At 45.3% G+C, this 25,348-nt stretch overlaps 1 protein-coding gene and 1 non-coding gene across 2 annotated transcripts; one reads left to right on the forward strand and one right to left on the reverse strand.

Annotated features, from left to right (window-relative positions):
- Positions 1–221: 221 nt before the first annotated feature.
- Positions 222–294, reverse strand: TRNAR-ACG. The gene has a single exon. It is a non-coding gene; the product is annotated as a tRNA-Arg (tRNA).
- A 308-nt stretch (positions 295–602) lies between these two features.
- PRMT5 (protein arginine methyltransferase 5) lies at positions 603–19,244 on the forward strand. The gene is made up of 17 exons (XM_040416872.1): positions 603–740; positions 2,614–2,732; positions 5,116–5,201; positions 5,709–5,843; positions 5,944–6,062; positions 6,139–6,188; positions 6,272–6,435; positions 6,517–6,678; positions 6,829–6,906; positions 7,104–7,162; positions 8,015–8,137; positions 9,170–9,345; positions 9,717–9,826; positions 10,717–10,810; positions 15,582–15,698; positions 15,795–15,859; positions 18,877–19,244. The coding sequence occupies exons 1-17, from the start codon at positions 640–642 to the stop codon at positions 19,027–19,029; spliced, it is 1,911 nt and encodes a 636-aa protein (XP_040272806.1). The 5' UTR covers positions 603–639; the 3' UTR covers positions 19,030–19,244.
- The last annotated feature ends 6,104 nt before the right edge of the window (positions 19,245–25,348 follow it).

Consider the following 25,348-nt stretch of genomic DNA (forward strand, 5'->3'; position numbering starts at 1 on the left):
GGACATAACATTGACTATTGCTAGCAGTGGAAAACCAGCGCACCCAGTAATGAACAGCCCTGACCCACAGCTATTTTCACTGACATCCTATAAAGCTTTGGAATTTTTTTACATGCTGGTTCCCTTCTCTCTTTCTATTTTAATAAAAGCATGATATTCATCAATATAACGCAAAAATTATATTATAATTAAACTGCATAGAGAAAAAAAAAAAAGTCATCCGAGCCAGCCAGGAGTCGAACCTAGAATCTTCTGATCCGTAGTCAGACGCGTTATCCATTGCGCCACTGGCCCTCTGACATATACCCAGTGATCTCTCACAGCTAATAAAGGCAGTTCTTTCCAGCGATGATTGGTTCGCTTGACTGTTGCTATGGTTGTGTAAGGGCGTGTTTCCACGAGAAGAATCGCCGGCTTCTTGAAAGGAACGCCCCTTGTTTGTATAGCTCTACTCTGATAGGCTGCATCTTTACTGGCATGTGGTGATTGCATAGCGCTCGGGAGCAGAGGCAGGTAGAACTGAAGGGATTGGCTCGTTACTCACCGCCCATTCTTCGCTCTTATTGGCTGACCGTGACAGTTTGTCACAAGGGAGGGGCGTGAACTGCCCAGCGCGCGTGGAGTGATTCTCTCTTCAAGATGGCGTCAGTGAGCAGTGGGGGAGGCCGGGTGTCTAGCGGTCGGGATCTCAACAGTGTCCCTGATGTGGCGGAGACCCTGGGGGCTGTTGCTAAACAGGGGTGAGGCTCGGCGCTGTACCGCAGCGTAAGGCGGGTTATCAGGTGCCGGCTAATGTGCGGTCACGTGCTTTCTTACTGTCGCATGTAACATGTAGTGTGTTCTGAAGTGTAGCTGACTGGCAGCCATGTGGCCTGTGCAGATGCTGCTCTATGGGCCCCAGGGTCACACATGGTGTCTGGCTACTTAGTGGCCCTTACTGACTAGCTGCATGTTACAATGAAAGCCTCAGGGGCTTCTATAGCATTGTGTATGGGTTCTGGGGCTATTCCAGTGACCGGGGCAGGACCCCACTGATCACCAGAATATGGGGGGGTCTTGTGTCCTCTGCATGAATGGGGTGGCAGTCACCCATCATGGCTGCTGGAGAGGGCAGAGCTCTGGCTGTCCCATACAGATAAAGGCTCCAGGACTCCCATTATATTGGTCCCAGTGGACTGATCCCCACTAGTGTTGAGCGAACTTGTGTTTTAAGTTCGGCGTCTAAAGTTCGGGTTATCGAAGTATCCCGTTATGGATTCTAAATTTGGTTATGGTCCGTGGTAGCGGAATCCATAACGGGATACTTCGATAACCCGAAATTAAAACACAAGTTCGCTCAACACTAATCCCCACCAGTCACTTGTCCCTATGCAGTGGGTCGGAGAAGACCTCTTACCAAATCCCCCCTCTGAGGAGGTTTTCCCATTGAATAAAGTGATGCTTTATAATATATACACTGATTAATAAAAGGCAGAGGTGGAGACCGCCATGGTGTAACTGGTGCTGCCTGTCTGTGTGCATGACGTTCATGGATATGTCATCAATATTTACGGCTCCGAGATCCCTTTTAAAGGGTTTTTGGGGATTTTGATACTGATGACCTATCCTCAAGATAGGCCATCAGTATCTGATGGACGAGGTCAGTGGCGTACATAGAGAAGTAAGGGCCCCATAGCAAGGATCAGACCAGGCCCCCACACAGGACAGAAGGGTTTCTGCCTAAACCCTTTTCAGTGACCCTTGGGCCATTTTTCACTGCCTCAATTGCTAAAAGTTGTTCCTTTTTAGAGGGTAGAGTCCTGACCAAGTTTTCACCCCTAGTAGAAGAGGAGATAATCCCAACTACAACTGGGCCCCATAGCAGTCCATGGTCTGCCGCTATGGTAGTTACGCCCCTGGACGAGGTCCAGCACCTGGTGCCCCCGTCAATCAGCTGTTTCAGAAGGCAACAACGCGGCTGTGCTTGGTATGGCAGTTCAGCCCCATTCACTTCTATGGGGCTGAGCTGTGCCTAGGCCATGTGACCGGTGAACGTGACGTCACATGGCCTAGGAGAAGCTGAGAGAAGGCCACGGCGCTACCTCACTTCCCGCTGCCTTCTCGAAAAGCTGATCTGCGGGGGGTCCCAGGTGTCGCACCTCCACCGATAGCATAGGTCATCAGTGTTTAAGTCTCGGAAAACCCCTTTAACGATGCACTGCATGACTACGTGATTTTATATGGGACCGTCAGACCCTCTCTCACGAATAAATTGGTAAAGACCGGTCAGTGACTTTTAGAATAACTGTTAATTTTACTGCAATATTAGAAATGTCCGAAGGTTTTATGATTATACGAAGGGACTGGGCGCTGCGCTTTACCTACTTCACTCTCTTAGGGCCGTAGAAACCTTGATGCAGCTCCAGATTCGTCAAATGGCTGACCCCAATGGCACCAAACATATCCCATTGGGGTTTTATCAGGTAGTCTGTCGTCTTGACAGGAACAATAGCGCTCTGCTATTTTTCCTTTCAAGTTGGAACTGCCGCGAGTTTCTGATGGAGGTGTGAACGTAGCCTTCCTGATGTATTGAACTTTGAGATTTCTTCTTTTGCTTTCCATGGTTTTTCTTAGCTTTGACTTCCTATGTATGCCAATATTCCACCCCCGCTTCAAGAGAGAGTTCCATCAGGAGCCCGCCAAGTCTCGATCTGGACCACAGACTCGCTCCGATCTGCTCCTTTCTGGAAGAGGTACCTTAGTGACTGACTTGAAGAGATAGTATCACACACAGTATTATATTGAGGTTAACCAAATCCCAGCAGATTTCCTAGCATACTTGCCATGCGTGTATAATCCATTTTTCGCTAATGTGTTAAAGGGGCAGCTTTGGTGCACAGTGCAAATTCGCAGATTCATTCGAGTTCTGTTATGAGCACCTTACAGGGGTTATCCTGGAAAAGATAACGATGACCTAGCCTCAGGGTAAAAAATATTCCTGGAAATTGACGTGCGGATTTTATGCTGCATATTCCTGCATGGAGACATCTGCATTGGAGAATGTGTGGCTGTATACTTTTTGCAGTCACAGCTCTATTTTCTGATACAGAGCTCCAAAAATCCACCACCACATAGACCTAGATTGAAAGCTGAACAATACATCTTCCTGCAGCCACCACTAAGGCTCCATTCGCACATCCCCAATTCTGTTCCGCGTATTGTGGAACGGAATTGCGGACCCATTCATTTCTATGGAGCCGCACGATTTGCTGCCCGGGTCCCGAATTGCGGATCCGCACTTCCGGGTCTGCAATTCCGTTCCCCAAAAAAATAGAACATGTCCTATTGTTGTCCGCAATTGCGGACAAGAATAGGCATTTTCTATTAAGTGCCGGCAATGTGCGGTCCGCAAAATGCGGAACGCACATTGCCGGTGTCCGTGTTTTTGAGGATCCGCAAAACACTTACAGACATGTGAATGGACCCTAAAGGGGGAGAATTCAGCTTTTGTAATAGTATGCAGTAATGTCATGCACTCCCTCTAGTGGTGAAAGTGGGAAGACTCTGTTCTATTTTCAATGTATTATAAATGTTTCTGCACAGAATTCTGGATGTTAAATTGTGAACGTTTACTTTAAAGGGATTCTGTCACCAAGTTTTGGGCTATAGAGCTGTGGACATGCACGGCTAGATCGCCGCTAGCATGTCCGCAATATACCTGTCCCATAAAGCTGTGTCCTTTTTATTGTGCTTAAAAAATGATTTTATATACATGTAAATGAGTCTTGTGTCCAAGGGGCTGTACTAACCTTCCTGGTGCCCAGCCACGCCTGCCTGTGAAGGAGCCCAGCACCGCCTATGTCCTCTGAATCTCCTTTTTTCATCAACGATAGATTGCCCTAATCTCGCGATGCGTCAGCTCGCGCATGCGCAGTTCTTTCCCTGAGTCTGATGCCAGCACAGGGAAGGAACACTATACCGGCACTGTGCATGCGCGAGCTCGCGGCAATCTATCGTTGATGAAAGGAGGAGATTCGGAGGACATAGGCGGTGCTGGGCTCCTTCACAGGCGGGCGTGGCTGGGCTCCAGGAAGGTTCGTACAGCCCCTTGGACACATACAAGACTGTAACGGAACGCCTAGCACCCGACAGGGTACCTCCGTCGATATATGCTCCTAGTGCTTCCAGAGGACTCCAAGCACTCCACTTGACACCGTACGCACTGCAGACCGCACGAACCGCCGGAGCTTGGTTGGGGTCTCACCGTCCTCCACCCACGCTGGACCCAAGACTGGGCTTCAGCTTCCAGTGGGTGAACCTCTCCTACATCCAGAGAGCAGGAACCATGAACAAGCTCTTACAAGAGCTTATACTCAGGGGAGTTTTGTGATCTAGCAATCCCCAAGAGTGTAGTTATCGCATTCCCCAAACATGAGCCAAAACTTCATGAAGGTATAAAAGCAACCACACAAGCATTTTATACACATCTTCCAACAAGGCCACCACCCACAGGGTTTTGTAAAAACAGCCAATCGCATGCATTTACAGTATTCAAACCTCCCCAGCAATTGTACACAAAATCCCCTTCCCTCTGTCTGTAACGCAATAAACAAAATACAATGAGCATTGTCTGAGACGCAATTAACTAACACAATGAGTATTGTCTGAGATGCAATTCACAAAATACAATTGCCAAACGTAATGGACTAACTTGAACCCTGGTCTAATTCGTGGGGGTGAGAGTTCAAGTTAGTCCAAGTCCTTTGTGAACAAATGAGGCCTGGCTGATGAGAGGGCCCATAATCCTGGGGCAAGAGGCTGGTAGCCAGGCCCCTCCAAAACCCAGTGGCGAGGTTGGTTTCGCCACAAAGACTAATTTACATATCTCTAAAATCCTTTTTTAAAGAAAATAAAAGCACACAGCCCTAAAGGACCGGTATATTGCGCACATGTTAGCGGCGATCTAGCCGTGCATGTCCGCAGCTCTATGGCCCAAAACTTGGTGACAGAATCCCTTTAAAGCAAGCTATTCTGGATTTGTACATTTCTATTGCACTCCCAGTGGTGATTTTGTAAGTGAGAATCTCAATTTATTGATATTATCACTGGTTCAAAAGGAAAACTTGTATATTACAGACTGGAACACACTTATTGTGGGGAAGCTTTCAGAATGGATTAAAGCAGATTCACAAATACCATCAATGCGTAAAACATCAGAAGCGGTAAGAGCAAAAAGATAAAATGGTAATTATGCGATCTGCTATTAAACTATTGCATATGTCTAGTTTTCTCAAATTAAATAGTATGCATCTCTTAAATTGACGGATCACTAAGTAAAAGGTATCATTACATTCAGATGAGCCTATCTGTGCCTGTAACAGTGAATTTCCTGGTGGTGAGACTCCCTTTATGGTCACAGTAGGCTGTCCACTTTAAAGGGAACCAGGCAGCATGTTATAGAGCAGGATGATCTAAGCAGATTAATTTTTATTTTTGTGGGAAAAGATTCAGTTTAACATGTGATTAATTAGAATTCATGTACATGCCATGATTTGAAGTCCAGTGGGTGGTTCTAATAATTGACAATCTCATTGTATAATAGCCCAGAGTGAAAAAGAATTGCAGTATACCAAATCTTTTCCCATAAAACTGTCTTCTTAGCTCCTCCTGTTCTTATCCCACTATGTGTAAGTCATTCAATGGTCCTCATATGAATATTAATATTGCAGGCTCTGCTACAGGAGTTAAATTTCTCCGCTTATCTCGGCCTTCCTGCTTTTCTGATTCCGCTCGCAACAGAGGAAAACAGCAACTTGGCTCGGCTCCTGCTAAATCACATTCACACTGGCCACCATTCCACCATGGTGAGGTTTTGCGGTTCATCAGCTTGTCACTGGTGTATGAAAACTAGAGTTCAATTGATTTTTGATTTTTATATATTTTTTTTTCATTCTGCTGTATTAGTTCTGGATAAGAGTACCACTAATGGCTTCCAATGATCTGCGAGAAGACCTGATAGAAAACGAGCCAGCACATGATTGGGATAGTGAAGATAAGGCTGGGGAAGAAAGGACTTGGATTTGGTGAGAAAAGGGGGAATGGGCATGGACTGGGCATCCTAGATGAATGGCGCTGATTGTCTTCATCATTACCTCTTAGGTGGCATAATTTTAGGACACTCTGTGATTACAACAAGAAAATTGCTTTGGGTGAGAGAATTAATCTACAAACTTGGTTCTGGGCTTATTAAAGTTGTGCTAGTTATCCTTATTGTCAAATTACCTCCTGTTAGCTATTGAAGTGGGCGCTGATCTGCCAGGTATTAATGTGATAGATCGGTGGTTGGGCGAACCCATCAAGGCAGCCATACTTCCAACCAGCATATTCCTCACTAACAAGAAAGGATTCCCTGTCCTATCCAAAGTACACCAGCGACTCATCTTCCGGCTGTTTAAGGTAACATTTACTTTTGAGGTTTCAGGAATGCAATCTGTTACCCTGGTCTGTTACCCTCAACTTGTTTTGTGTCTTCTCTAGCTGGAGGTGCAGTTTGTGATTTCTGGGTCACATCATCACTCTGAAAAAGATTTCAGTTCGTACTTACAATATCTTGAGTATTTAAGTCAGAATCGTCCGCCTCCAAATGCGTATGAGATGTTCGCCAAAGGATATGAGGACTACTTACAGTCTCCACTCCAGGTTGGTAAGAGGACTATATAACCATTGATGTTTGCATTGAGGCAGGTCTTCTTGTGGTTGGTTGGATAGATTACATTACTAGTTGGTTGCACATAATGTATGTAATACATGTCTTTTTCTGCCTTCTGATTTGCCTAATTTCCTCTACAGCCCCTCATGGATAACTTAGAATCTCAAACTTATGAAGTTTTTGAGAAGGATCCCGTGAAATATTCACAATACCAACAGGTAATTTTGTGTCTGGAAGTATGGCATAATTTGTCATATTTTGGGTTGGGGGTCATGGAAACCTGAGTGACCCAAATGTGATAATGATAGCTGACCTTTCTTGATAGAACAGTGCTACTGGTTCTCTCTACAGGACCAGGCTGATGTTAATAGCCCATGTCTATATTAACCTTGCAGACTTGTTGCTTTCCTTCCAGGCGGTGTATAAATGTCTGTTGGACAGAGTTCCAGACGAAGAAAAGGAAACGAACACACAGTAGGTTTAATGCTTTTTGGTTCTACCTTATTAAGCCTCATGCACACGACCATATCCATTTTGCGGTCCGCAGATCTGCAAAATACGGATGCAGTCCATTTGCATCTTCCACTGTATAAATGCCTATTCTTGTCTGCAAATCAGACAAGAATAGGACAACACCGATGACGGCTCTTAATTTTTTTTGAGGCACCATAGAAATGAATGAACAAAATCACTGAATATCAGGATATTCCAAATCAAAATAAATATCACTGAGGGCAACTTCCTAAAACTTAATTTTTCATCTACATTCAATATAAAATACAAGAATTAATAAATACGGTCACCAACTGGAGCATGATATCCATAGTACATAAAGCGATCAATATAATGGACTGCTAGCAAGGCTACTCAGCGGATGGAAAGACAATCAAAACGAAATACCTTAGGAAGGATAATCTAAATATATCTATCCCTGATCATGCCCTTACCACCACTGCTCAGCCCAGAGACAAACCTTAAAGGTAGATGTACTCTGTCCACGTACCTGGGCTAACCTGTCCTTATACAGTCCTATCACTTTCTGACACAACGTACAATACCCCAACGCGTTTCCCCTTATAGATTATCACCATAGAAATGAATGGGTACACATTCTATCCACAAAGAATGCAGATAGGATAGGGACCCAAAAAAAAAGGTTGTGGCCATGAGTCCTTAGGGTAACCTTTTTATTCTGTTTGTCTGCAGCTCTAAGAAGTCCAGAACATGCGCTCTTTTATTTTGTTTGCTAGTAATATCCTCTCAGTTCCGTTATTTCCATTTGTTTTAAGATTTGAGCCAGTGTATATTTTTCTATGACATTTCTAGGATTTTGATGGTTCTTGGAGCAGGTCGGGGGCCTCTGGTGAATGCATCAATTCGAGCTGCCAAGCAAGCCGAGCGTTTGATTAAAGTATATGCAGTGGAGAAAAACCCTAATGCCGTAATTACGTGAGTGACAAACACTGAATCCTTAAAGGGGTTGTGTCACTTCAGCAAATGGCATTTATTATGTAGAGAAAGTTAATATCAGCCACTTACTAATGTATTGTAATTATCCATATTGCTTCCTTTGCTAGCTGGATTCATTTTTCCATGCTTGCTCACTATAGAAAAAAGCACCAGCCTTTTCCCATGGTCCCGGCCACCTGAGAGGCCGGCACTTTTTTCCTATAGTGTGCAAGCACAGCCACTGCAGATGGAGTGAAGGGTGATTGTAACCATGGAAACGAGCTGTGTATAAGGGAGCATTCACACCACCGTGTTTTTCTTCCGCGTCCGTTCCGTAATTTTTGTGGACAATGCATGGACCCATTCATTTCTACGGGTCCGCAAAAATTGCGGAATGCCTTTTATTGTCATCCGTGTGCTGTCCGTTCCGTGTGTCCGTTGCTTTTATTTTAGAACATGTCCTATACTTGGCTGCAAATTGCGGTCCGTGGCCCCATAGAAAGTCATTGGGTCCGTAAAAACCCCTGGACTGAAAACATTCTAGGAAACCCCATTTCAGTTTTTTGCGGACCGTGAAAAACGGATGACAAACGGAAGCACCGTGTCCATATTATACGGACTTGCGGAACGGAAACGGAAAGATAACTGAAGACATACGGAACACACGGATCCGTGATTTGCGGACCGCAAAACCAACACGGTCGTGTGAATGCTCCTAATGCAATGAATCCAGCCTACAAAGGAAGCAATATGGATAACAACAATGCATTAGTAAGTGCCTTGTATTAACTTTCACAACATAATAAATGCCACTTGCTGAAGTGACACAACCCCTTTTAAAGGGGTTTTCCTGGCTCCAGATATTGATGACCTATCCTCTGGATAGTCCTCGGTATCAAATCGGTGAGGGGTCTGACACCCTGTAACCCAGTGATTAAGCTGTTCCCTGCAGGCACTGGAACTTAACACTTTCAATAGAACTAGAAGAACAGCTCTGTTCAAAATTCCCTATCCTTTTTTTTTCTCCTTTAGGTTGGAAGGGTGGCGTTATGAAGAGTGGGGCAGTCAGGTGACGGTGGTGTCCAGTGATATGAGAGAATGGAACCCTCCCGAGAAAGCGGATATCATTGTTAGTGAGCTCTTAGGATCTTTTGGAGACAACGAACTCTCCCCTGAGTGCCTCGATGGAGCTCAGCACTTTCTTAAAGGTTTGGTTCTGCTTGGTTTCTTTACACACACTGACATTGCATTTAGGAGTACATTTCATTAGAGCAACAGAAAGCAGTCCCCTTAAATCTGCCTTTTGCTTATTGCTCAATCAATACAGGCGTCTTGTTTAGGTTCAGTAGATTTAGATGCTGTTAAAGGAAAATTCCAGCCATCACATCATTTTATCATGGAGTTAATGATGCCACAAACTAGAAAGTAGCTGGTAATGGCTCAAAGCCCTTACGCTGCGCGAATAAGGAACGCACGTTGACACTATGGGGATAGCCAACTTTTCATTTTCTTGATTGAAGTGATTTTCTAACCTTTCAGTTTTATGACTTATTCTTCTGTTCACACGCTGTTTTGGCAGAGGGTGGTGTTAGTATTCCAGGGGAGTATACCTCTTATTTGGCCCCAATATCTTCCTCCAAACTTTACAATGAGGTGAGAGCGTGCAGAGAAAAGGACCGAGATCCGGAGGTGAGATGGAAATTTAAGGTTGCATTTTCATTTACCTACTACTTGTATTTACGGTGTTACCTTAGATCTAGACATTACCTAGTACAGTTAGGACTGGTTCAGTTATGTGATCAAGGCTACGTATAGGTTTTCTATACTGGGCAGATATCTGTATAGCTGTGCATCCTTTTCTCCTTTTTTTTTTTTACTTTTCAAATTATTAGAAAGGTGGTGTCGCACATAGCATTTTTGGCAGTTTTCCTTGTGCTTTTCTTTTGTGGTGTTTCTAACAATACAGTGGAAACTGCGAGATGGAACAAACCCTTTAAAGTCCATCGTGTATTTTAAAATGCACTACATACAAAGGGGGGATATTTATTATCCATTGTATGCCTGAAGACTGGCGTCACAAAGTCGCTATAATTATGCAACTCTTTTTGGGGTTTTAAGTCTTGCTCACCACTTTTTCAAAAAGTGGGGGGTGCATCCCGTCACATTTCTACGCCAGGAAACTTGCCTAGATTATAGCTGAATAGGGAAGCAACTGACACCAGTAGGGGGCAGGTTAAGATTGGTGTGTAATACGCTGATCTTAGTACATGCCCCCCCAAAAGTGTTTTTTTTGTTTGTTTTTTGTTTTTTAAAGCACTTTTCAGAACACATCATGATCCAGGACATTGCATTTTTATGTAGTTTTCCCACAGACTTCTCTATAGGACCTGAAAAAGACACAACCTGTGACCCTACAGCTGTTGCCAATTTGTTTGCAACCACTGGATTGACCAACGCTGTAGATGACACAAATGTAATGTAAAGCCTGTCTCTTACCAGCTGTTTCCTTTAGGATGTATAATATAAAATGTAATATTCAAGCTCAGTATTTCTTACTATAGAATGTTACCATATTCCAGGCCCAGTTTGAGATGCCATATGTTGTGAGGTTGCACAATTTCCACCAACTCTCCAATCCCTTACCATGTTTCATATTTCAACATCCAAATAAAGGTGAGTGCTATGTATTTAATGGTTCCTGAAAGAAATTGTATTTTTTATTTTTTTTTAGATCATATGATGTACTTGGGGTATATTTCCTCTACTGTTTTATATTTGGCTTTAGTGAGATGGAATAAACAAAAATCAGCAAAGTTGAGAAATTTTTATTTCTCATCCGTATCCTTGGGGGACACAGAAGACCATGGGTATAGCTATTGCCACTAGGAGGCGACACTAAGCAAAAAGTGTTCGCTCCTCCCCTCAGCTATATACCTCCTGCAGACACTGAGCCAATCAGTTTTAGCTTGGTGTCCGTAGGAGGCAGACCTCTCTGCTTGGTCAGCTGAATTTTTTTTTCTTTTCGTTCTTTAAAATTTTTCTCTTTCTTTCCTTTTTAGCTGGGCTGAGGGCAGTTTCCAAGCTGCCTGTGTTCCCACCCAGGAGACGGGAGTCCAGGGCGTCCCCAAGCCCGCTGCACGTTCCTGGTCTCCGGAGGGCCAGAGGTTCCTGTAAAAACCTCTGTCTCCTGCCAGCATATTCGGGTCACCAGATCCGGTCTCCGCCAAAGTCCCCTCTGTTACCAGTGTAGCTACCCTCACCAAGGGGTAACACACCGAAGCTGGTGACCCGGCTGGGGGCAGAAAACGCCAGACGGGCGAGTATTCTCTCAGTCCCCAAGGCCCCCATTCCTCCTCCCTCCCCCGCTCAGGTTTTTTCATGTGAATATCCCCCATGGAGGCCTACTTGCCTCCACCTGAGGCCTCAGTTTCGGCAGTTGTGTTATTAGGTTGTTTCCTAGTAATCTGGTGATTAACCTGCATGTGCATTTGGAAGCTAAGCAGGATGTGTTGTTGAGGAGAGCCCAACCCGTTGCTCTAGCCCCACCAGCTGCCAATAAGCTCCGCCCCTGCCTTCTGCCTAACCCCTTCCTTGCCTCAGTGCTACTGTGCAGAGGAAATGCTTCTGGGCTCTCTGCTGAGGCTTGCAGTGCTGGTTATTAGTACTGATTGATGTGGGTGCAGTTTCCTTAGGTCTGTTTGGTTAGAATTGAGCTGTATGTATGAAAAAAAAATCTATATATTATTAACCCTTGGAGCTTTCTGGTCCTTCTGGACCTTGTTCCCACGCCCTTCTGTAGGCAGAATTTCTTTTCCCTACTGCTGGATACATACGTCCTATAGCGTAAGCGGAATCCTGGCGCTACCGCCGCATACTGCACTCCCTGTAGCTTGCCCTCTTTCTATAGGCGGAGTAGTTACATGGTAGCATGCCCTTCTTCCATAGGTGGAGTAATTACACGTGCTCTGGATGCCGTGCATCCTGTAGCATTACCTCCTTCCACAGAAGGCGGAGTAACTGCACTTGCACTGGATACCGTACAGCCTGTAGCATTCCCCTCCTTCCACAGAAGGCGGAGTAACTGCACTTGCACTGGATACCGTACAGCCTGTAGCATTCCCCTCCTTCCACAGAAGGCGGAGTAATAGCACTTCCACGGGGTACCGTACAGTCTGTTCCATTATTCTCTTTCCAAAGGCAGAGTAGTGCCACAAACTCTGGACACGGTACAGCCGGTAGCTTTACCCTCTTCCCATGGGCGGAGTAATTGGAATTCCAGTGGGTGCCGTTCGGCCGGTAGCATTTCCCTCCTTTTTTAAAGGACGGAGTGTTTGCACATTTCTTAGGCAGAGTATTGGCACCTTCCGTGGGTCCTGTACATCGGGTAGCATTGTTCTCCTTCCATAGGCGGACTATTTACACCACCACGGGATACCAGAAGTCCTGTAGCACTACCCTCCTTCTATGGTGGAGTAGTTCCCATGGACCCTATGCTTCCGCTACCATTCGTCTCCTTCCTTAATAGGAGTATTTGCACTTACTCCGTATACTGTACATTTAGTGGTATTACCCTCTTTGTATAGAGTAGTTGCTCTACCACTGGAGCACCCTTACCGGCTTCCGTTGAATCCTTGGAACCTTAATCTGGTGCTCACCGTTCTCCATTCCTCTCAGTTTGAGCCTTTGCAGGAGATGTCCCTTCGATTCCTGTCCTGCAAGGTGGCCTTTTTGGTGGCAGTCTTTTCCAGCTCTGGTTTTCTTCCTTTTTGTGTTCTGTTGGCTTCTCCGGACTGCTCCTACTGCTTTTGTACAAACTGATTAGCTCAGTGTCTGCAGGAGGGGTATAGCTGAGAGGAGGAGCTAACATTCTTTTTGCTTAGTGTCGCCTCCTAGTGGCAATAGCTATACCTAAGGTCAAGACTGTCCCCCAATGAACGGAAGAGAAACAGATTTTACGGTAAGTAGAAAAATCTATATTTTTTTTGTTAGCCAGTTCACATGACTGATTTTAATAAAACACTTAAAAAAAAAAAAAAATCAGTGCGGAATACGCATGTTTGTTTTAGGCCTGAATAACGCTCAATTTTTTTTTAAAGGGAATCTGTCACTAGCATATTAGCAATTATTATTATTTTTTTTAATGAATCCATGTGTAATAAAGTACCTTATTTCCAGATGTCTTGTTCTTTTTATTCTGTGTCTTGTCATTTCTTCAAAAAAACACTTTTTATGATATTCAAATGAAGCTGTAAGGAGCCCAGAGGGGCGTTATTCTTTGTCCACGGTGCCCAGGAACGCCCCTCTGAAGTGCCGTGCCCGCCTAAATTTGAAAACTAAGAACTCCTCCAAGATTGCCTAAATCACCTCCCAGAGGCGAGGCTAAGTGCTTCCCCTTCCCCAGCGCCGCACTCTGCGGCAAACACCCCCGATCCTCCTCTCGCCTGCAACCGAAATCCTGCGCAGGCGCAGTGCCGGCAATTTAGCTGGCTGATATCGTCGCGCAGGCAATCGCCAGCACTGCGCCTGCGCGGGATTTCGGTTGCAGGCGAGAGGAGGGGGGGGGGGGGGGGGAAGCACTTAGCCTCACCTCTGGGAGGCGAACTTGGCGTTATTATTTTTCAAATTTAGGCGGGCACGGCACTTCAGAGGTGCGTTCCTGGGCACCATGGACAAAGAATAACGCCCCTCTGGGCTCCTTACAGCTTCATTTGAATATCATAAAAAGCGTTTTTTTTAAGAAATGACGACACAGAATAAAAAGAACAAGACATATGGAAATAAGGTACTTTATTACACATGGATTCATAAAAAAAAATTGCTAATATGCTAGTGACAGATTCCCTTTAATGTGAGTCTTGGTGTGTTTTTTATGTGGCTGTTTGCCGTTTTTTTTAATTTTTTCTCAATGGGTGTTCAACGTGCAGAAAATGCACAAAAAACGCATAGACTTTTTTCTTTACATTTTACCACCAGAGAACCTGAACATACAAAACGCTTATGCCATTTACAGTAAAACGGGCATCCCGTCTATTGGGGCCTGTTAGAGGCAAGACCTCATTGGCATCTGTACATGGGCAGGCCCAGGAGCCATTCTTGAGGCCCTTGCATGGCAACCCCTTAGCACCTTCTGATCATGTCACAGAGGCTGATGAGAGAGAGCCCCCCTCCCTCTCTCTAACTACTTAAATACCTGACTGAGCATTTACCCCAGTTTTGAACCACTGGGAGGAGAGTTGTCTATGATCCCGGCAGTGAGAGCAGGGTTCCAGTTGTATTACATAGCTAGCATGGGCAAAGCTCCTGAGCCCGCATCATCATTGTGCCCTAATACTAGACCAAACAGGATTGGAAGGGGTTAAAGGTTTTCCCAAGATATTTTTTACTGATGACCTATCTTGTGCCTTCTCAAAGCTTACCAAGCACAGCTCTGTGCATTGCATAGCGGCTGTGCTTGGTATTACACGCAGCCCCATTCACGTGAATGAGCCTGAGCTGCTCCTAGGCCTCATGACACATGAACGTGTCATCGCTCGTTCTAGGAAAAGCGGAGAGAAGGCCGCGGTGCTCACAGGAGAGCTGCTGCCTTCTCAAACAGCTGATTGGCGGGTGTCCCGGGTGTCAGTAAAAAAAAAAAATCTCGGAAAACCCCTTTTAAGTGCCACCAAAGAGAAAGAGAAGAGCTGCACTGAAACTTTGCTTCAGGTTAAAATTCACATCACTTGCTGATGACCCCACCCAACGCTGTGATTTTTCTTAAGATCATATGGAAGGTATATTTCAGCAGTCGTCTTTGCAGTACTGGACATTGTTGCTCAGCATCTTTAGTGGTTTTTTTTATTCTTTATATTGCATGATTTTGGACTGTCATTTTGTAACTGATATTTATTAACAATTTTAACCTGTTTAGCTTCAGCAGCCTACATATATACCAATCCGCATGCCCTCATTAGTAAATCTGTCAGACTAGCTCCAGCCCCTCTGTCTTTTTTCTTCAATGATCTTCTAAGCTGCTTTATGACTAAGGGCTCATGCCCACGACCGCGTGCTGTCCAGGCCTGTGCATGGGCACCGACCGTGGGGCAACTGCATGCGGATCGCGGACACTTTCACTTGAATGGGGTCCTCAATCAGCATCTGGTCCACACTGCAAAAAAGTAGTGCATGCACTACTTTTTTGCAGTGCAGAGGCACGGCCAGAAACCCAACGGATGCACTCCGTAGTGCTTCCATGGGGTTCCGATCTGTACTTCCGCACCGCATCTCCGGTGCCCTGTGTATTGCGGACCCGCCGTGTGCATGAGCCCTAACTCAGAGTTTACAACACATGCCATTAAACAGTGTGGATCCAAAGGTGTCCATAGCCTTTAAAGAAAGTTATACTGTCTTACCCAAGTGTTTGAAAAAAATGTCAGTGTCCTAGATTGGCGTATTGTTCTCGTTTCAGATCCTGTTATTGACAACAATCGTTACTGCTGCCTGAAGTACAACATAAAGCTTAATACCGTACTCCACGGATTTGCAGGTTACTTCCAGACGGTGCTTTATAAGGATGTCACGCTAAGTTAGTATTTTAATATTCACAGTAGAATCCACTGCCTACAAAAAAATCTTCAAGATATTTTATGCTGAATGCACTTATTTTACATTCATTATATAGGTATTTGCCCTGAAACACATTCTCCAGGAATGTTTTCTTGGTTTCCCATTCTGTTTCCAATAAAGGTGAGTTTGTGATTGAAATCAGTCAGTTTAATCAAATTTCACCAAATGCCAGTTTTTTTTACTTTAAAGATGCAATGGCTAAGGATTGTGTACAGCAGGGATCAGTAACCTCCGGCACTACAACTCCCAGAATCCTCCTTTCACTTCTATGGGAGTTACAAAACCAACTGAGTAAGTGAGCATGCTGGTAGTTGTAGTTTCACAGCAGCTGGAGTGCCAAAGGTTGCTGATCCCTGGTGTACAGTCTTGTCCAGGACCAGATGCTTATGGATCATCATACAATGTCCACATGATATTGGCATGCTTGACCGTGCCAAATTAACTGTTCCTTACTGTGAGCCACAGAATGTAACTAAATTTTCTAACTGTAAATCCATGCAAAAGTTGTGCATATCACATTTCATAATGAAGGGGTATGCGAGGTTGGGTGGCATCAAGACTTCTGGGACGCTATGGCCATTGACCACTCGGCTAAATTGCGCTCTTCTCTTGGGCTGGGTTCTGATACTGGAGTTCATTGGAAAGGAGGAAGTGACATGAGCAGACATTCTTATATATATTTTTTTTAAACTATTCTTTAGTTCTTCAGTTTAGGAGCTAGTTGTGCCCACGCCATTTTCTGGACAGCTTTACTTGGTGACTTTTACATGTGTTAGTGTTTTTTCTGGGCTTTTCTTTCTCATGTGGGTGTATACCCCTCCCACCACACACATCTGCCCCGTACAATCTCCTGCTGTTATCTGTAACACTGAGAGAAGGGTGAGAAAGAGAAGCAGAGCACTGACAACTAGGGTCTGGCGATATCAGAAATATTCCCATGATAATTATATTAAATGTATCCTGATAATATATATTGCGATAAATACCCATTTAGGAGAAAAAAACACTTGGGACCACAAGAAGACATTATGGGACAGCGGGCCACATGGAGACATTATACTGTTTGAGGGCTACAACTTATAGCGCCCATACAGTATAATGTCTCCTTGTAGCCCCCATACAGTATACAGCAATGTCTCCTTGTTGCCCCCATAGTATGGGGGCAACAAGGAGACATTATAACGTATGGGGCTTATATAGTAAAATGTCTCTCCGTTGCGCCCATACATTATAGTTAGAGATTAGCAAATTTCATGTTATGAAATTCGTTCACGCTTCGTTTGGTAAATGCAAAATTGCGTTAAGGATTCCTTTTACCACGGACCAGAACGCAATTCTATGACTGAATGGATAACTGAATGCTTTTAGAGGCATTCCGTTATTCATTCCGTCATAAGTCTATGGCCTGCATAACGGAACCGTCCCGTTTCCATGCAGGAGAGGACTCCCCTGCATAACGAAAACCGGACGGATCCGTTTTGCCGTCCATAAACTTCTATTATGACCGAATGAATAACAGAATGTCTCTAAAGGCATTCCGTTATCCATTCCGTCATAGAATTGCGTTATGGTCCTTTAAACGAATTTCAAAATATGAAATTCGCTCATCTCTAATGATAGTAATGTCGTCTTGTGGTCCCACACCATGTAATGAGGCCTGGGCACACTGATTTAGAAATTAATGGGGCTGCATTCGATTTGCAAAAAATGCTGATTGGATGCGGGCTGAAAATACAGTTGTGGGCATGAGGCCTTAAAGACCTATTTGGATGGACATTACATACAGAGGTACAAAACATACGGGTTTACAGCCCCACATATGTACCTCTTACTTCCAGTAATGTAGATATTCTTTTTCCTCATCTTCTCAATTGGGCGATCAAACCACCACAATGACTTCTTTCAGCCGTGTCTCCTCTCTGCAGAGTTTGACACACAGATATCTTAGATTCCTCAGTTTTCAATCAGCCTCCCCTTCCTGGTGCCCCAACATTGTCATCCTGCTGCTACCCCCCCATACTTTTCCCGCTGTGCTCCCCAATGCCTCCAAATACTGTACTGCAGAGGTGATGCCATACAGGTATCCCATCCCCCCAAATAGAACCCTCAGAATGCCCTCAGTAGTAATAGTGCCCCCTACAGTCTCCTTAATAGCAACCTCAATATATGTAATGCCCTCCATATTGTGCCCAGTAATATGCCTCCACAGTACACCTAATTACAATAATGCCCCCATAGAGCATTAAGGCCCCCCTCATTTAGATAATGTTCTCCCCCTGTAGTATAATGTTCCCACATAGAATGCTCTTCCCCCTCCTCTGTTGTGTAATGCCCCCATATGTAATCCTCCCCCCACTCCTGCCCAGAAGCGGGCGTGTCATCACAAATCGACTTCGGAAGAAACATCCGAAGTCGATTCGCATAATACTTAGTTTGAATACTGTACAGAGAGAGCGCTCCGTACAGTATTAGAATGTATTGGCTCCTATGAGCCGAAGTTATTACTTTGCTCTCTCGCGAGACTTCGCATAATAACTTCATAAATAAATTTCTACTGTAAAAGAACATTTCCCGAACTCTGGTTCGGTTCCAAGTGGTACCTTACAGTACAGCATTCAAACGAAGTATGTTTAATACGAAGTCGATTCGCTCATCCCTAGTGATACTGATGACATATCCTGAGGATCGTCGTCATTATCTTTTCAAGGATAACCCCTTTAAACTGGCCATATACTTTGTTAGGCGAGACTGTTTAACCATCTAATGTGTGTGGGGTTCTCAACCCCCCCCCCCCCCCCTCCCCCCTCCATCAATGTTGGGGGAGATGAGGATTAGGCATGTTGTATTTCAACTGCATGATCCCTTTGTTCTTAGGATGATACATTGCTGCCAGAGGTGGTTTGCCAGCAGCTTCCTCCTCCACTGCTGAGAACTTGTTTGCTCAGCCAAGAAGACATGTACAGGTATGAGGGGATCAGGAGCATATGGTGTATGGCCAGCCTGACTGTGGACCAACTATATAGAAAAGCAGTGTACTCCTCTTACTATGGTTACTCCTATAGCCTTCATGTTTCAGATAGGCCTGTATTACTAAACTATTCATAACTTCTTCTTTTTTTTTTCTTTGTATTATGCAGCAACCCATTCCTTTAAAGGAGGGAGATACAGTATGTGTACGGTTCTGGCGTTGTAACAATGGCAAGAAAGTCTGGTACGAGTGGGCTGTGACATCTCCCATCTGCTCTGCGATTCACAATCCCACTGGCCGCTCCTACACCATTGGTCTGTGACCATCATACAGGACTTTTACTATGGTGGCTGAGCCCTTCTAGTAGCAAACTCTTTAATACAGACATGGTGATGGGTTAGCGTGATGCTCCAAAATGTACTGCACCGACTGTGGAGTGTAAAACCTACCAGACGTCTTCAGTGAAACCTCCATGATTCCCCTCTGTCTTTTTTTATTATGTGAAGCTTAGAAACAATAAATATAATGTTTACTGCATTTTACTTGTGGACCTTTTTATAGTACCCCTTTTGTATGTGTCTTTAGTACAAGTTGCTTAGAAGTTAAAGTGAATCTGTCACCACAAAATGCAGTATAATCTGCCAGCAGCGTGTTATAGAGCAGAAGGAGCTGAGCAGATTGATATACACTGCTCAAAAAAATAAAGGGAACACAAAAATAACACATCCTAGATCTTGGTTAATTAAATATTCTTCTGAAATACTTTCTTCTTTACATAGTTGAATGTGCTGACAACAAAATCACACAAAAATAAAAAAATGGAAATCAAATTTTTCAACCCATGGAGGTCTGGATTTGGAGTCACACTCAAAATTAAAGTGGAAAAACACACTACAGGCTGATCCAACTTTGATGTAATGTCCTTAAAACAAGTAAAAATGAGGCTCAGTAGTGTGTGTGGCCTCCACGTGCCTGTATGACCTCCCTACAACGCCTGTGCATGCTCCTGATGAGGTGGCGGACGGTCTCCTGAGGGATCTCCTCCCAGACCTGGACTAAAGCATCTGCCAACTCCTGGACAGTCTGTGGTGCAACGTGACGTTGGTGGATAGAGCGAGACATGATGCCCCAGATGTGCTCAATTGGATTCAGGTCTGGGGAACGGGCGGGCCAGTCCATAGCATCAATGCCTTCGTCTTGCAGGAACTGCTGACACACTCCAGCCACATGAGGTCTAGCATTGTCTTGCATTAGGAGGAACCCAGGGCCAACCGCACCAGCATATGGTCTCACAAGGGGTCTGAGGATCTCATCTCGGTACCTAATGGCAGTCAGGCTACCTCTGGCGAGCACATGGAGGGCTGTGCGGCCCTCCAAAGAAATGCCACCCCACACCATTACTGACCCAAAGCCAAACCGGTCATGCTGGAGGATGTTGCAGGCAGCAGAACGTTCTCCACGGCGTCTCAAGACTCTGTCACGTCTGTCACATGTGCTCAGTGTGAACCTGCTTTCATCTGTGAAGAGCATAGGGCGCCAGTGGCGAATTTGCCCATCTTGGTGTTCTCTGGCAAATGCCAAACGTCCTGCACGGTGTTGGGCTGTAAGCACAACCCCCACCTGTGGACGTCGGGCCCTCATATCACCCTCATGGAGTCTGTTTCTGACTGAGCAGACACATGGACATTTGTGGCCTGCTGGAGGTCATTTTGCAGGGCTCTGGCAGTGCTTCTCCTGTTCCTCCTTGCACAAAGGCGGAGGTAGCGGTCCTGCTGCTGGGTTGTTGCCCTCCTACGGCCTCCTCCACGTCTCCTGAGGTACTGGCCTGTCTCCTGGTAGCGCCTCCATGCTCTGGACACTACGCTGACAGACACCTCAAACCTTCTTGCCACAGCTCGCATTGATGTGCCATCCTGGATAAGCTGCACTACCTGAGCCACTTGTGTGGGTTGTAGACTCCGTCTCATGCTACCACTAGAGTGAAAGCACCGCCAGCATTCAAAAGTGACCAAAACATCAGCCAGGAAGCATAGGAACTGAGAAGTGGTCAGGTCACCACCTGCAGAACCACTCCTTTTATTGGGGGTGTCTTGCTAATTGCCTATAAATTTCCACCTGTTGTCTATCCCATTTGCACAACAGCATGTGAAATTGATTGTCACTCAGTGTTGCTTCCTAAGTGGACAGTTTGATTTCACAGAAGTGTGATTGACTTGGAGTTACAGTGTGGTGTTTAAGTGTTCCCTTTATTTTTTTGAGCAGTGTATTTATGGGATAAGATTCAGTAAATTTTGTAATTTATATCTCTGCGGTTTCTGAACTTGAGACACGTGCACAACTGACAGCTATCTGTATACAAACTTAGGCTACATGCACACGAACGTTGTTTGTTTCCGCGTCCGTTCCGTTTTTTGGGGGGTTTTTTGCGGATAGGATGCGGACCCATTCATTTCAATGGGTCCGCAAAAAATGCGGACAGCACACTGTGTGCTATCCGCATCAGTATGTCTGTTCCGTAGCTCTGCAAAAAAAAAATAGAACATGTCCTATTATAGTCCGTTTTAGGCATTGTTACAATGGAGCCGCAAAAAAAAAGAAAACAGATGGCATAAAACACTTACGGTCGTGTGCATGTAGCCTGAAAGGGAACCGGTTACCTCCTAAATGCATGTAAACCCGCCAGCAGTACCTCAGGGTATTCCGCAGTGTGATTCTAATCATACTTTTCATCCTGCAGTCCGATGCTGCATAAGGTCAGAAAACTATCTTTTATCCTCCGTCCGCGCTAATTTGCATGTCAGCTTGAAGTAAAGGGGGCATCGGCCTCCTTGCTGCAAAACAAGGTAACCATGCCTCCTTTTGCCTTTGAGTGACAGCCCGCAATTCGGCTTTGCTTTCCCAAATCTCGCGCATGCACGCTCTGTTTTACTGCGCGATCCCCTGTCAGGGCAAATTAGCGCGGACGGAGGATAAAAGATAGTTTTCTGACTTTATGCAGCATCGGACTGCAGGATGAAAAGTATGATTAGTATCACACTGCGGGCTACCCTGAGGTACTGCTGGCGGGTTTACATGCATTTAGGAGGTATCCAAGACGCATTACTTACTTTTTTTGTTTTTCGTTCTACATAGCTGTGTGAGGGCTAGTGAAGTTTTTACGGGACAACTTGTTTCATTTGTATCATTTTGGGATGCATAACACTTTTTGATCACTTTTTATTTCATTAGTTTTATTACGAATAAACAAAAAACAGCAATGCTTTTTTTTTTTTTTTGTATTCCCTGAACTGAACTATTGTAGGTCATCATGGACATGGCGATACCTAATATGTGGTGGGGATTTTGTTTGCACATTTTTTTGCAAATTTTTATTTTTTTTTCCAATAAAGTATTTTCAACATGGAGGGGGGTGGAAAAATTAAATAAAAATATATATATATATATATATATATATATATATATATATATATATATATATATTAAAAAAAATTAAATCACTTGCGTGCTGTGTCACGTGTCGGGCCAGTGATTTCCCGCTGAGCCAATCACTGGCCTGACAAGTGACACAGCTGCAGCCACTGATTGGCTGAGTGGGAAAGGTCCTCAAACTTGTCGGGAGCCCAGAGAGAAGCGTCAATTTTGACGTAAATTTGTTTTCCCTTAGTCCTAACAGCAGCACAAGTGGGGGTATTCGCCCCTGTGAAGCTGGTCAGGACAGGCGGAATTTTTGCTGAATAAAATTCTGCATCATAAGTAATTAATTAATTAACTCCCCCCTCCTTATATAGGCCGCCCTACACAGGGCTAGTTGCTTTTTTAACAAGTAATCATAACAGCATAGAGGGAGGGATATTTGTGTGCTGCTGTTAGGACTAAGGGAAAACAAATTTACGTCAAAATTGACGCTTCCCTTTCGTCCTAACCAGCAGCACAAGTGGGGAAGTAGCAAGGAACCTCGCACAAATTTTGGGAGGGCTAAAGGACTACTACTAAGTAGCTGGATTATCCACAGGAGTTAGAGAGCTGACCTATGGACGAGCAGCATTTAACACGGACCGTCCAAAGGCTGTTCCCTGTAAACGCCTATTCTCCAGGCGGTAATGGGAAATAAAGGTGTTTTGCGTGCTCCACGAGGCAGCCGCACAAATTTGCTCTAAAGGGATTAGTTTCCTTTCCGCATATGACGTAGAAACTGCCCTTGTAGAATGGGCAGATAAGAAGGATGGCGGTGGTAAGTCTTGGGACGTAAACGCCAGCTTAATAGCCTCCTTAATCCATCTGCTCAAGGTGGGTTTGGAAACCTTGAGCCCTCTGTTGTTCCCCGAATAAGAGATCAGCAGATTTTCTGATCTCCTGAACTCCGTTCTATTTAAATAAATTCTAAGGACTCTTGAGATGTCCAAGGAAAGTAATCTCTCCTCCTCAGGAGTGTTAGAGGTAGGAGAAAACACCGGCAGTGTTATTGTCTGGTTGGTGTTCACAAACGAAGGCACCTTTGGTAGAAAGGTAGGCAGAAATCTTAACAGGACCTTGTCCTGCAGAAAACTTAAGTATGGTTCCGCTGCCCCCAGAGCCTGGAGCTCCCCAACCCTCTTGGCTGAGGTTATGGCCAAGAGAAAGGTAACTTTGAGGGAAAGGTATTTTAAGTCTACCTGTTCCAAAGGCTCGAAGGGGGGGGAACACAACCCCCTTAGGACCACTGGCAGCTCCCACTCAGGGATTGGTCTCTGGATGCTGGGCCTAAGCCTCTGAGCACCTTTAAGGAACCTCTTAATTAGGGGGTCCTGAGAAATTGGCTTACCAAGGCATGCTGACAAGGCAGCAACGTGAGCTCTCAATGTAGATGGGCTTAGACCCTTGTCTAGACCATCTTGCAGGAATTGAAGAATCTCAGAGAGAGGAGGATCTGAGGAAACTACCTCTCTATCCGTGCACCATCGCATAAATATCTTGAATATGCGGGAATATTTCTGATTCGTAGAATCCGCTCTGGAGTGAGAGATTGTTCTCAGGACCTCCACCGAAAGCCCTCTAGCTTCTAGAAGGGACCGGTCAGTCTCCAGGCTGTCAGACTGAGTCTCCTCAGATCTAGACAGGGACCTGTGTCCTGATACACAAGGTCCTGTATTAGGGGAAGTCTCCAATAATTGCCCTGACTCATCTGCATGAGCTGGGTGAACCAAGACCTCTTCGGCCAGAATGGGATGATGGCTATCACTGAGGTCTGGTCTTGCCTGATCTTCATCAATACCCTTGGTATCATGGAAATTGGAGGGAATACATAGGCCAGCCTGAACCTCCATGTTATGGACAGAGCATCTATCGCTACCGGATTGTCCTCCTTGTACAAGGAGCAGAATTTGCTTACTTTGGCGTTCAGACGGGTTGCCATCAAATCGATCTCTGGAGTCCCCCAGCGTTGGACTATCCTGGAGAAGATGTTGTCGTTCAGGGACCATTCTCCTGGTACCGGAAGGCCCCGACTTAGACGATCTGCTACTATATTGAGATCCCCTCTGATGTGGACTGCCACTAGATGAGATAGATTGCTCTCTGCCCAAGATAAAAGTAATCCCACCTCCCTCAGGAGGGTCCGGGATCTCGTTCCTCCCTGTCTGTTTAGATAAGCAACCACAGTCGTGTTGTCGGTCCGTACTCTCACGGCTTGACCTTGGATGAGAGGTGAGAAGTGATTGAGGGCTAACCTCACCGCCCTTAGCTCCCTCAGATTGGACGACAGGAGTCTCTCCTGAGGATTCCAGGTATTCTGAACTGTATTGTGTCCCAGATGGGCTCCCCAGCCCAGAAGGGAGGCGTCCGTGGTCAGGATCACCCAAGTAGGTTGGGATAAAGGCATTCCATCCACTAGGTTCTTCCACCACCTGAGGGAGGAACGGACTTCTACAGACAGGGAGTGATTCCGATCTAGGTCTCTGGGTTTGCGATTCCAAACCGCTAAGACTTCCTCTTGTAGTGGCCGAAGATGCCACAAGGCCCAAGGTACTGCCTCTGCAGACGCTGACATGTGGCCTAACATCCTCATGAGAACCCGAATAGACACCCGTCTGGGGGGTAGGAGAAACTCTGCAGCTTTTATTACTTTGTCTCTCCTCTGTGGAGACAGATATAGGGTCATTAGTTGTGAATCTATCACAAACCCCAGAAACCGCCTTGTGGTAGAGGGGACCAACTCTGATTTGTCCCAATTCACGAGCCACCCCAGGTTCTGCAGAGTGTGGAGAGCTTGTTGAAGCTGGGCTTGTAAGATGTCTGCGGACGCGGCTTTTAAAAGCCAGTCGTCTAAATAAGGGACGACTTCTAAGCCGAGGAGCCTTAAGTGGGCGACCACAGGAGCCACAACCTTTGTGAAGGTGTGTGGAGCAGAGGAGATGCCAAAAGGCAACACAGCAAACTGGTAGTGCTTCACTACCTCTTTTATGCAGACAGCAACTCTGAGAAATTTCCTGTGGGCCGGACAGATAGGAACATGAAGGTAAGCGTCCTTCAGATCTATCGTCACCATCACGTCTGCCGGGTTCAGGATGTTTAGGACTGAGCGAATGGTTTCCATCCGGAAACGCTTCTTTCTGATGAACCGATTTAGGTAACGCAGATCGATAATCATGCGCCAGTCTCCTGAC

Source organism: Bufo bufo, chromosome 2 (genome assembly GCF_905171765.1).
Source record: "Bufo bufo chromosome 2, aBufBuf1.1, whole genome shotgun sequence".
NCBI classification, from domain to species: Eukaryota; Metazoa; Chordata; class Amphibia; order Anura; family Bufonidae; genus Bufo; species Bufo bufo.